The sequence below is a fragment of the Haliaeetus albicilla genome, chromosome 2 (assembly GCF_947461875.1).
Source record: "Haliaeetus albicilla chromosome 2, bHalAlb1.1, whole genome shotgun sequence".
NCBI classification, from domain to species: domain Eukaryota; kingdom Metazoa; phylum Chordata; class Aves; order Accipitriformes; family Accipitridae; genus Haliaeetus; species Haliaeetus albicilla.
In genome coordinates, this window is record NC_091484.1 from 75,399,569 (window position 1) to 75,412,605 (window position 13,037).

Genomic DNA, 13,037 nt, shown 5'->3' on the forward strand with positions numbered 1-13,037 from the left:
TATAGAAATATTGTATTTCTCTTTTCTTAACAGATCAAATAAAATAAGTACTGAAGCCAAATCAACAATGCATTGATATTCACCCTTTGTTACAGGAACAGCAATAGGCCCTACAGTGCCGATGATAGACTAAAATGAATAAATCTATAAAATGTACCTTACTTGTATTTTTAGTTTGGTGGCTAGAGTCTGGAGTTGAAGGCAGAGTTAATGTGCACAAAGACACATTTGACAGACTACCAGATATTGTCTGTAGGTGTGCAACCTCTGCAGGCATCTGGTCCCGCGAGCCTGAAGAAACATGCTGTTTAAAACTAAATGTCTCTTTGATGTAGCCAGGTTCTGATTTTCCTGCAATTCAAAGAAAATTTTAATTCTATGAGAGAAAAACATTAATTATAAGCATTTATTCTAAGCATAGGTGTATGAATTTATTTTAGTCCTGTTGATGGCAAAAATACACTTTAAATCCTCTAGAATTTAATTTACATTTATAGTTTATTTTGCACAAATGAAGCTTAGTGCTTTAATAAGAAAGCTTTTAAAAATATTAATTAAACAAGCTATATACAAAAGGTTATATTACTCTGAGAAAGCTAAGTTAATCTTACAAGTGAGTGGGACTTAGAATGTCCTGTTCAGTTTACAAAAAAACCTGTATGATGGACTTAATCAGAAAATTGACATAAACAGGATGTACCATCTAGTTCCATGTTCCTATAGTTAGACAACAAAATTGTCACCTCAGAGGAAACTCTAAAATGTTAGATTTTTGGTTTTGTTTGGAATTACAATGGAAAAAAAAATCCCAAATCTTGGAATTTGTGACTAAGTTGATTAGTCTGAAATGTTTGGTTTGACTTGACTGAAAAATTTCATTTTAGTGATACTAAAACCTTTCACCTTGGCTCACACATGAGTAAAAGAAGTAAAGAAGTCTTGACATTGCCCAAAAGATTTTTCTTACTGGTCTTCATTTGCAAATTAAACTGATATATTTCCAGAACTGGAAAATTTAAAACCCAAAATAAAGAATATAATTTTATTTCCCTGAAAATAGTTTTTACTTTAATGTAACCACTTCCATTCTCTGAATACAAGATGTAGTTGCAGCTTTGTGCTAATGAAATTGAATAGAGGCAGAGCAGTCACAATTAATACAGTTTTTGTGTCAGATGGAAAGAACTGTAAACAAATGTGCGACCACCATTAAATTTCATACTTAAGCACATTTAAACTCAATAATTTTTAATTTATCAATTTTATTTTGACAATGTCCCTGTAGTGGAATTTTATGCTTGTAATACTAGAGTCCCTTCTGCTTTGGCAGAAAACTATAAAAATATAATCAGATCTGCTACATCCTCCAATGCTTCAATTCTTATAGAGTGTTCTAAAAAGTCTAAATTATTCTCTGCTTTAAAAGTTACCTTTTGGTGCTCTAGTAACAGGTAATTTATCAGTGATGTAATCATCAGGGCAGGTTAAATGATTTTTTCTGAGAAGTTCATTATCCACAATCCATCTAAAAGAGGATGCCACTGCAATGGTAAAACAAAACAAACAAACAAACAAACAAAAAGCTTAGCTCCTTAAGATACACTATCTTGAACAATCCAAAGTAGTGTTGTCTTTATAACTCATCACTGTCAGGTAATATTTTTGGATAGAGAAACAGTCTGGTATTTTAATCCCAAGACTTGGATGTGAATTTCCACAATTCTATATTCAGTTCAAGCCCAGCTATGCAGCCATCAGAGAAACATTTAATCTCTGTTTGTTGCTGCTATATATCAAGGTATGTATGCTTGTAATAAGTTAGGTGGTAAGTCACTAATCACAAATTTAATACCTTGAAAATGATCTGGTTGTTTAGTCTCTTACAGTGTTAAACAGATGTTACTCTACTGGAATCTCTGCACAAAATCCTTCAAAGTTGCTCTGTTGATGTAAAGCCAAACCAAAAGCTCACTGAGCCTAGTGTCAGTCCTACCAGTGATTTTAGACAAATGTTGCATTGGTCTCCGGGTGCCATAAGCATGTACTGGGGAAAGACAGTACTTCCAGAATCCTCACCTGGTGGCAATCCCATTTTGTCGAAATCTTTCCCCGCATCTGCCTTCAGCACATTTAGGGCCCTTTCTTCTTCAGCTTTTGCTCGATTCTGAGCCTGAATGATGTTCTCTTCTACTATGTCAGCTTCTGTCAGTCGGCACTTGTACTCAGCAAGAAGCTGTCACAGGCATGGGTGAACGTAGAGAAATGAGTGTAGTTTGAGCTGTTAAGATCTCCTTACAGATAAATGTTTTCTATTTGCTTTTGAGAGGTAAATAGAGATAGCTTGGTAAAACACTGTTACTTTACAAGCATAAACTGGCCTGCTAAACCACCATCATTCCTATCATTTAACTTATGCTGGGTAAGAAGCACTACCCAAGAAAAATGTGTGAAAGATGAGGAGAGCCTCCCAGGACAACAGAAATGCCTGTCTTTTACCTTCTGTGGGACCATAACTACTGCACTGTATTTTGCCTATAAGTGTTGGAATAAATTTTAAGGGAATGTTCCCTTCTAGTCACTAAGAAGGTTTCTAAAACTCCAAAATATCCCAATAGGAATACTTCACTCCTCCTGATATATTTTTGATCACTCTGCCCAGTGTGGTAAGTGCTTTACAAGCATAACTCAAAAAGAAAAATCATGCCTCAAAGAGGCATCAATGTAAAATAAAGAGAGAATATAGCAAAGGCACAGAGACATACAAGACCAACACCAAGAGAAACTGATAGACATTGGTGTCAAGAGCATCTGTAGCCTAACTGAGCTTTCTGTAGAACTTTCACATAACAAGGTCTAACCTTTTGGCTCATTTAATAGAATTAAATAATTTTATTTACTTTTTTTTTTTAATAGAAAGGATAGGATGCATCTCAGCTAAAATGAGATGCTTCTTCCTCTCCTGCTCATTTTGGGATCCCTCCACTGTCACTGGAATCCAGGATACAACTCCACCCCATGCCAAAGTTGATAGCTAAAATAGATCAGATGGACTGTGCCCTAAAAATGCCTGTTTTTTTCTTTTAATTTCTTTTCTCTTTTATTTTCTTTTTTTTTTTCTGATGATACAGAGAGCCTTGAGTCACTAGTTCAGCTGTAACATACATCTTACAAACATGTACTGTCAGTTGAAATGAATCTTATCCAAGCAGTCCATTTAGGGAGTAAGTATTCATGTTTATTACTCAGAACATACTGTGTCCACCAATATATTCATAAATGACTCAAAAGAAGGAGAAAACTTCAGATTTTTCAGCTCTGATGATAACCTTTGAGAGGGCATGATGACACAAAATGGAAAAAATACCTGTTGCTCAAATCATCCAGCAATAGCCTCTACTTTTATGCACTGACAATAGCTATCAGAGTAACGATTAATAAAAGTATTTTGCATTTCTGCTGTTGATTTCATCCAAGATTCCCAAACAGTGTTGCAACCGTTAATGGATTATGTGTCATAGTGCACCACTAAGGTAAGCATATATAAATAATATTTGCAGCATCTGGTTTCAAAATGTAGCACATGAGAATACCTTATTGCAAGATAGGAAGTCTAGTACACTGACCGGTAGTTACAGGGCGAAGTTGTCAGCCCGTAGAATAGGCATTTAAAGGGCTACTGGTTTTACCCTGTGTCTGAAAAGCCGTCCAGAGCTGAGAATATCATAAAGGAGCACGTGGTGAATATTAACTTGTATGAAAGGTTCTGTGGGGAACCATGCTCAAGCACATTTCCATTAAAATGGCAGTTCTAGGATCCCCCCCCCCCCGCCTTTTTATTTTATTTTACGGAAGATCTAGAAATTATGAAGTAGCAATGAAAGCTGAACAGAGCTCCAAACTCTGACGTGGTTTTGACTTGTACCTTCTGTAGCTCCGCTGTAAAACTCTCATGATAAACATTGTCTCGTCCTTGGGACTGGATCCAGTTTGCCTCCATCTCCACCCCGAGGACATCTCTAGTGTACAGGTCCTCAAAAGTGCTAGCCAGCAAGTGGGAGATGTCCTGAGGAAAGAAAAGGAGGATGTTAGCGCTTAAAGCCCGAGATAGGATCGGAAAAGATCCCTGGATGCATGCAAATGGCTGGAATTAGAAAATGGAGGAGGGAAAAGTGGGGGAAAAGGGCTGGGAAAGGTACCCGGGAAGGCCCCTGAAAGGGGACACACTGCGCGTTCGCATGTGAACCCTGAGGTGTGGCAGCACGTATGTACGTGTGTGTCTGTGTGTGTGTACAAGGCCGTGCGTGCACACAGATGGTGTGTCTGTGCGTGTAGGTGATGGCAGCGGACAGGCTTCTGCGTGCGCACACCGGGTGCGCGTGTGTCATGGTTTATGGAGGAGTGTGTCTGTATGGGGCTACCTTGAGCATGTGTGTGGGGTGTGTGTGAGGGAGAAACAAGCCCTCTACAGGGTATATGCCTGGGTGTGCCAGCCTTTGTGCAGGGCGTGCGTGTGTGTCCGTGTGTCGCAGGGTGCGCGGGGTGTGCGTGTGCAGGGGGGGTGCGTGTGCGTGAGGCTGTTTATGGCGGGGTGTGTGTGCAGGGGGGTGCGTGTGTGTGAGGCTGTTTATGGCGGGGTGTGTGTGCAGGGGGGTGCGTGTGTGTGAGGCTGTTTATGGCGGGGTGTGTGTGCAGGGGGGTGCGTGTGTGTGAGGCTGTTTATGGCGGGGTGCGTGTGCAGGGGGGTGCGTGTGTGTGAGGCTGTTTATGGCGGGGTGTGTGTGCAGGGGGGTGCGTGTGTGTGAGGCTGTTTATGGCGGGGTGTGTGTGCAAGGGGGTGCGTGTGCCCCTGCGGCCCAGCCCCGCCGCGTTACCTGCGTGCCGGGGCAGAGGCTCCGCTGAGCCATGGCCACCAAGCCGGGCGCTGGGCTCTCCCCGGGCCGGCCCGGCTCCCTCGGCCTCCCGCCGTCCCCTCGGCCTCCGGCCGCGCCGCCGTTGCTGAGCGACCGTGTGGGCGGGAAGGGCCAGGCCGCCGGGCTGGGGAACCGGCCCGGGGGCGGAGTGGAGGCAGCCGGGGCCACCCCGGAGGGGGACGAGGAGGGCAGTCCCATGACACCCCTTCCCGGGCTCCCTCGCCCCTCACACAACCCCTCGCCGCTTTCCCGCCGCCATGTTATTGTACTAGCGCTCTTGAAGGGCTGAGGGCGGCACCCCACCCCGTGCCTCTGTGAGGCTCGTACCCGGTTTCTGCCCTGCCGCCGTCAAAATAGGTGCTTTTTGCGCTCTTTTAAAGCAGCGGCGCTGTATAGATTAGTAAGAAACGAAATAAAATGTTGACTCGAAACTTTCTGAGGGGATTTGGGCTTTCCGGGAGGCCTGGCTTGCACCTCCGCCGCCGTCAGGCTCCGGTGCGGGCCTCGAGTTTGGCAGCTGAGGGAAGAAGACGAATCCTCGCCTTCTCCCCCAGCTGCGACACACAGCATGTAGAGGCAGGGCTCGTCCCTGCGGCTGCAGCCGGGCTGCGAGGGCTGGAAGATGGGGTAATTCATCATCAGCCCCAGAAACCATCCATCTTCCCCCTCTGCCTGCCGGAGCTCCCTGCCTGTGTGCACCGGTTGCTAACAACAGCCGCCTGCTCCTGCTGAAGTGGGTGATATTTTCCTTAGAAACCATCCTGGTGTAGCATTTTCTGTTTGTCCTGCCTCCTTTTTTTTCTTTTTCTCTCTCCCCTTGCATCTTGCTCAGAGTGAAGGAACCAGACTGTGGGCCTTGGGGCTCCTCCATCGCTGTCGGGGTCATTGGGCTCCATCAGGGTTACTGTAAAGGCTGTTCGCAGGGGTTGGAAGTGGATGTGGGCGATGTTACTGCCCTCTGATGGTAATTCACGGAAAATAACCATCGCAAAAAATGGTTTTAATACACCAACAGGTGTTGTTCTATGAGCAGATAAGCAAAAGGCCTGGGGTGGTGTTGAAAAACTGGCGTCACTGACTACATGGTGTCACAAGCTTTAGTTCATCCACTCACCAAAGTCTGCGTTTGAAATAAGACACCAAATTAGACTTGGAGGCACTGCTGTGTTTTTAGTTTCCCTGTGATAAAGGGAAAGTTGCCCAAGGGAAAGCTTGGCAAATCTGCAATATCGTGTTCCAAAGGTTAAGGCAACTCAGAGAAATCGCTGACATCTGACAAGGGTAGGACCAGGTACCCGTGTTTTCCGATAGAAAAGGTTCACAGCTTTGTTTCTGTGCAGGCATGTAGGTTTGTCCTTGCCTTTAAAAGTAGGTTGGAGCATCCACATTTTGACACGTTTTCATATCATAATTCCAACTTTTCTTGCCATGTGCTGTTACAATTGATTATAACATCTGTTTGCTAACTGGAATGTTAATAAAATCTAGCATTTTTTTAAAGAATTCTTTCCCAGCCTTTAAGAAAGCCTTAGAGTAGTGGCAGTAAAGCAGATGTTTTTGTTTAAAATAGTATATAGATGTGTATGAAAACTGAATGTGGAAAAAACTTTCTGTACTTTCATCTTTACTGTCTTTCAGTAACTTGCCAAGCAGATCATCTCAGTTTAGAAGCTGGATTTTTTTTTCCAACTGCAGTTCAGCAACCCACCATGAAATCTGGAAGTGAAGGTGAGATCCATCTGCCCAGTAGTCAAATGCAAGATCAGAAGGGAGGGCTTAAAGAGTGGTACAGAGCTATACACAATTGTTTCCCATGAGGCACTGGTATTTTCTTATTAGATCTCCATTTTTATGCCATCATCATTTACTCATATAAACTTAAAAAATAAATGCCACTGTTCCCATTGTAAAGCTGTTTAATTCACATATGTATTCACATTTCCATATAAATACTATAAACATTAAGAACAATTTGCATATATAACATCTTCTTTATAACCATTCTAAGAAACTTAACTTCCAAAGGCTGAAAAGAGACTCATGCATGTAGGAAATGGTAAAAAAAAAACCAAACCAGAAACTTTAGCCTACATTTACAGGTATAACTTGTCCAAATGTAGACACTTTCTCTAACTGCCATCTGTAACTTCTACCAGACTTCCCCTCTGTATCACATAAGGCTGGATTTTAGTCCGACGTTTTTATTTGGTTTGGGTGTGTGGACCTGAAGAGAGTCCCAGGGCCGCACTTTGTATGCTTGTGTGTGAAGCACAACGACATTTCTCTTGGAGGAAACTAATCTGAAGCTAAGCTCCCCAGGAGCTCACTTCATGTGCTCTGTCAGCTAATGGACTCTTAATGTACAGGACCAAGCAAAAGCTAATCTGAAATAAAACATCCCCAAATGCCTACAGAGTGGACATTGTCTCCTAAGCACCGACTTTTTTGCGCTGCAGTTCTGCTCCTAGTGCATCAAGCTACTTGCTAAGGTAGGCGTAGCCTAAGTCACAGACCTTAGAGGAATCATCAATTCTGCTAAAGTCCAGATTATTCCACTCTTAAAAGTAGTCTCTGTGTCTTGTCAGGATCACATTGCTTTTCTATATTTATTTTGTTCACACTCCTCAGGTGGTCCCCACACATCCCTTGTTATCCCATGAGGACTCTTAAAAGATCGACTGTAGTCCAAACCCATGCTTTTTTCTGGTAGCAACACGTTCAGAAAAGGTCCTTCCTGTTGTAACCTAATAAAATCACCTTACAGTCATGGGAGTGGTTTGTTCAGTCATGCAGGTACCAAATGACACTATGGATAAGAGAAGCCCAGCTCCTTCTTTCTAAGACTGACAGTAACAGAATGTATTTGTATATGGAATGGCCAGATGTGATTTGAATGCAATCAGGGAGCTCAAATACTGAGTAGGAGGCGATGTGTACATAGCTAAATTGCAGAGTAGAACTGTATCTTATGCTTTTTACAAAAATAGCAAGCTCCACAGCAGTTTTATTTACCTTGTTCATATTTTGTCAAAAGTATAGATAGATGTTATGACCTGAGCCTGTAAGTCAGCTAGTATATTTCTTTATATATTTTAAAGCGACAGCTGTGTTTAACTATAATCTTAAATTATTGTCAACATGTATTCTTTAAATGTGTAAATATTGGACTAATAATAGCATCCTTTCACTAAATCAAAACAGTTTGCAGAAAATTTCATACATTTATCTTCATGGCAACACAAAAATCTTCACTAATGTGAGTGGGCTTCCTTACAAAGGGAGAACTCACTAAACTGATTTAGGACAGTCTTAAAAACAAAAGTCAAAGTTAAAAATTCTGCTGAATGTGCCATCCCCATTATATGAATGCAACAATATGGATGCATTTGGAAATATATATCTCTATATGTATCTCAAATGTAAATATAATTCAAATATATCTATATGTTTATAAAAAAATATTAAAAATAGTCTTGGCTTATATATTGATTTTAAAAACCCCCACAAATCCATAGAGTTCAGAATGCATCAAGACTCTAAATATGTTTTTAGCATTTTCTGAAAACAGGACAAGTCATGCAGGCTTCATGTGGCATTCTTTAGATGCGGGAAAGTAAATGAAATTATATTGCAGTACTATCTTTTGCACCGGAGGAATTGCATTGGTTTGCATATTTGCATCTGGGTAGCAGAAAATTATTTCTAATTATTTCTATTTCTTTGCCTAGGTCGTCGTCTTGGGTTTGGGTTTTCACAGAACAGTTTTCCTAAAACTACGCTGATGAATGATTCACTTTGACGTTGCTGCCCTCCAGTGGTCTTGTTAAGGTTTCCGTGTATTCAGGAAAGCCTTTAAAAACAAACATTGTATTAAATCTTTTTTCTGATCAGACGCCTGAGCCGGTAAAAATAGTTTCATCACAAACCAGCATATTCTTTTACTAGTGTATTAGGTGAAGTGTGTTTATTCACTACACTGGCAAAACTATATATTATCCTGTAATTATTGCAGGTGCAGCCAAACAGGTATCACAGGAATGCAGGTCTCCTTTGCATGTTACCATGTGTATCTTGAAGATGAACTAAAACCGGCATCCACAGTCTGACTTTAAAACCCAAGTAAAATTTTCAGACATGGAAAATGGAGAAATTACCTTTCAGTTTCAGGTGAAAAATGCCAAACAGCTCAGTTTCCAAAAGCTGGCTTCTCACATTGCACTGCTTCCTTGTCCTGCCAAAGTTGTTTTTTTCTTCAAATGTCCTATTTAGTTTATGGACTACCCATTTCTTACAGATCTTGCCTTGCTGGCTCTACTTAGAAAATCTCCAGTTCTCTTGGAGACAGTTTGAAATAACCTGTGACTGGCAGTTCCACCTGGATATTCTTCGTTATTTTCTCTCTTACCATCTCGTGTGGTGTTATTTTGTAGCCGTGTCCTGATGTGAGTCAACCCTTTCACTTGCTTCCAGTTTACCCTTCCTGACTTTAGGCTTTTCTTTGTTTCTCACACATCTCTCCTGTATCCACAAATCTGTCCCTCACTAAAACATGTCAGTGGGTATTACCGTACTTCTGCAGAAATACTTACACTGTAATTTCACTCAAGCCGCATGGGATCCTACAAAGCAGACACACCCAACATGTAGGAGAAGCATGTGGGAAATGCATACACAAAGGAGCCAGTCATTCCTTTCCGACAGTGTCTGGGCAGATACATCGCTCTCTAATTAAGCTGGAAACAGGCTACGCCTCCACGCAGAGATCCAGCTGGAGGGTGCAGTGCTGGTGTGACACTGGGACTTTCAAGCAGAGCAGAACAAGGGGCTCATCCTCCACATTCACCAACATGTTCACAGGTCCCTGGGTCAGGGAGGGTTATCGGACTACAGAGTTTGACCTCCTTTTGTCAAAACCTATTACATTTAGCCTAAACCAGTTTACCCAGGAAAATGTTTTGTTAAAATTAGTGGGTTTCATTCTGTGCTCCATGACGAGCTGGGGATCCACCAATTATTTATAAGGAATCTATGAAAGCTAACAAGGAAAGCAGCCTCTGGTTAGATTCACAACCCAGTATTTGGCTTCTGCTTCTGGATATGTCTTTGTCCCCCAAATTAAAGAATATGGTTAGCATTTTCACACTCTGGATTTTTTTTTTCCTGTGGTCATAAAGGCTCTTCTCAGTGCTATTTTTGGTAAATGAATCCATTTCTTGGCACATCATCTGCATGGTGGTGGACCGCAGCTTTCATCTCTCCAGATCTTAAAGACTCTGCAGTCACAAAAAGATTTAACTGATGCTTGATAGTGTTATTCTACCCTTTAGGGACATCCCTGGGGAGATGTCTGTCCCCCATACCTACACTGCAGATTCCGGGTTTGCACAGATATATATATATACATGGACGAAGTTTGTGTGAGCCCTTTCTGTCCTGGAAGCAATCTAGCATGGCATGGCAGAACTCCACAATAGCTAATTTATGCTGCTGCGAATAACTCACTGATTGACTCTTTTTTAGTAGGAAATACAGTTCTCTCTTCCCTTGATTCCCTTCTGGGGTTTCAGTTTCTTTTGGAAGTTCTTCTCCTTACACAGCAGCCAAGATTCCTATAAATGCAAAGAAACCTTGCAAGAGGAGAAACTTTCAGTCTGTTCCTCCTACTTTTCTCCCTACTCTTGGGAGCTCCTGTCTGAGATCACCCTACTACTTACTTTTTCCCCATTGTGACTGATCTGGCTGGGCTCATTCAGCCAAGCCATGGCTGTCAGAAAACCATGGCTTGGGCCTGTCTTGTGCTGTCCCAGTGCCTCAGTACTTTACCAGGCTTTCCCTCCTTGTCTTGAAATCTTTTGCAGAAGAAATTAAACACCTTTTTTTCTTGCCTTTATCTGGTAAGTTTTTTTCTCAGCCTCCTGTCAGCAAACTTTCAGACACATTTGTTTGCAGCTATTCCCCTGCTCTCCTGGTTTGTGCATTGGGTGAGTAAGTTAAAGGGAAAATGCAAATCATTCTTCCATGCCTGTCTGTGCTCTAGATGTCTGTAATGTGAAGATGTGCTGAGCAAAGCCCTTGCCTGGTAGAGGATGGGGCGAGGCCTGAATCTTTGGAGTAGAAGACGGAAAAGACCCACCATACACTTCCTGTATGGTGCAGTGCAATGAGGAACTGCCACCTAATTTGGAAGAAAAAGGAATCCGAACACCCCTACATTTAGGATTTTTCATCTGGATTTGTCCCCAGCTCTTGGTTCTGCTTTAATAAGAGCATGACCAAAAATGTGTTTGAAGTAGATGGTGCTCCTGACAGGCCCAGATTCAGGCAGCTTACATTTAGTGTAAACTGTTGAATCCAGTGTTCCTTCTTGGTCAGCACGCTGAGGTCTAGAGGCAGCCGCTTGAGAGCACTGGGGCTGAAGCTTACAGGAATGTCAGGCCAGGTGAGAGGGAAGTTTCTAAGATGAACCTCAGGAGAAATGCTTTTTAAATTTTACGTTAGCATTGAGTTATTTCTACCTCTCTGAAAGCTGCTAATTTAGGCCAAACTCCAAACAGTATCTTTCCTGGCTACATTGGTTCAGGGTGATGAATGGGGTGGGTTTAAATGTGTTTTTATCCCTTTATGCTCAGGAACTTGGGCATAGACAAATGACCCAGAAGGCCAGCTGAGTTAGAGCTTTGTAGCTGAACAAGAACATGCTTTAGTCCCAAAAGATCATCTCAAGGAGACTGTTCATTCTGGGACAACATGAATATGGAGTGCTAGAGCTACTTCCAAAGCTCTTGCAAGGGTAGGATGGGACATAAGTAAATTGATCACAGGCAACACAATGTCATCTGTTGCAAAGAGCTGGAGTGCAAGGAGAGGACATAGGCTGTGCTGTTGGAGGAGGGGTCTCTGACTGCCGTCTTCCAGAGAAACAAGAGGGCTCACAGCTGCTGCAACCTAGTGCTGTTGGCAGAAAGGCAAAGGAAGTGGCTTGGATTTTCTAAGGACAGCCTGGCCTCCTTTTTGATTCTTGCTGCCCAAGTTAGCTCCAAACTGTGCCCTAGCTCCTGCAGACTGGGAGGAATCTCACTGGAAATAGTGTCTGTAGGAGTATGGTCAGGGGAACTTGGTATGAAAGAAAGAATATCTGTCCCACTGGGATGGGAGAGTGCTAGAGGTGGTCGTGTCCTGAGGGCATGCAGAGTCTGTCATCAGAAAAATGTACAGCTGTGTTATCACTGCACTTTCCCAGTGTATTATTCCATTTTTGCTGGTAGGGAAAGATAAGACCGGCTCAGCCAAACCAGCAGGCTTGCGTATACTTTTCCATGTGAGCCCTGCAGTGGATCAAAGAAAGCAAGGAGGCAGCCTCCTTCACCAGCCAGATGAACTGGCACCTGCCTACAAAATCAGCATCTTCTTTTCTGCCCAGGCTAGCAGGGTACATTCAGTAGTACCCTTTACTGTGCCCAGGAAATCATGAAGCAAGGGGTGTGTTGTTTCCACTTACCTTCATGTATTGCCATCTAACTGGCCTTCACCTAAGGCACTGAGACAAGGGCAAGGAATTGCCCTAGTGGAGAGGTCCCAGAATGACTGTTTTTCTCCCCATTATGCCCTGCTGTAAACTGCACCTAGTAACTCTTCTATTAAACTTATTACTTGTGTCTGTGTTATAACATATCTCTAGGCAGGCTATTCTGGGGGCTAGTTATGTGATCTTTTAATATTTCAGGGCTTGTTTCTAACACAGGAGCTTCCTTAGGGTTCTGAGCAAGCAAATGTCTCCCAAGGGAAGGTTTTGCTCTTAGGACAGTGTTACCTACAGTTGCCTACATTTAGGTGCCTGTTGTGTAAGATGCCCAAGGATACCTAATACCTTTGCCGGGGACTGGCAGACATTGGTGCAGGATCTATCGGGTACTGACAGCCTTCTGGAGCAGAAGCAGAAGACCAGCTGGCACATCCTGCAGCACTTGAAATGACATGAAGATTTCTGTGTTAAGGCAGCCAAGTACTGTTTTTAAAGTCATTAAGTTCAAGGAGCAGCACTTTTCCCCCACAGGAGCACCCAGACACTATCAGTGACAGATTAACACAGTATGGCCTCAGTGCTACAGTTTAGTATGGAATCCATTA

General features: G+C 42.6%; 1 protein-coding gene across 1 annotated transcript in view; it reads right to left on the bottom strand.

Annotated features, from left to right (window-relative positions):
* The window catches only part of DLEC1 (DLEC1 cilia and flagella associated protein), a 39,965-nt gene extending 34,857 nt beyond the window's left edge, over nt 1-5,108 (bottom strand). Inside the window, exons 1-5 of the mRNA XM_069799888.1 lie at nt 4,872-5,108; nt 3,923-4,063; nt 2,077-2,233; nt 1,431-1,541; nt 158-351 (exon numbers count right to left, since the gene is read on the bottom strand). Of these exons, the coding sequence (XP_069655989.1) occupies nt 158-351; nt 1,431-1,541; nt 2,077-2,233; nt 3,923-4,063; nt 4,872-5,108 (840 nt within the window). The remainder of the gene's footprint in view (nt 1-157; nt 352-1,430; nt 1,542-2,076; nt 2,234-3,922; nt 4,064-4,871) is intronic.
* Between the last annotated feature and the right edge of the window lie 7,929 nt (nt 5,109-13,037).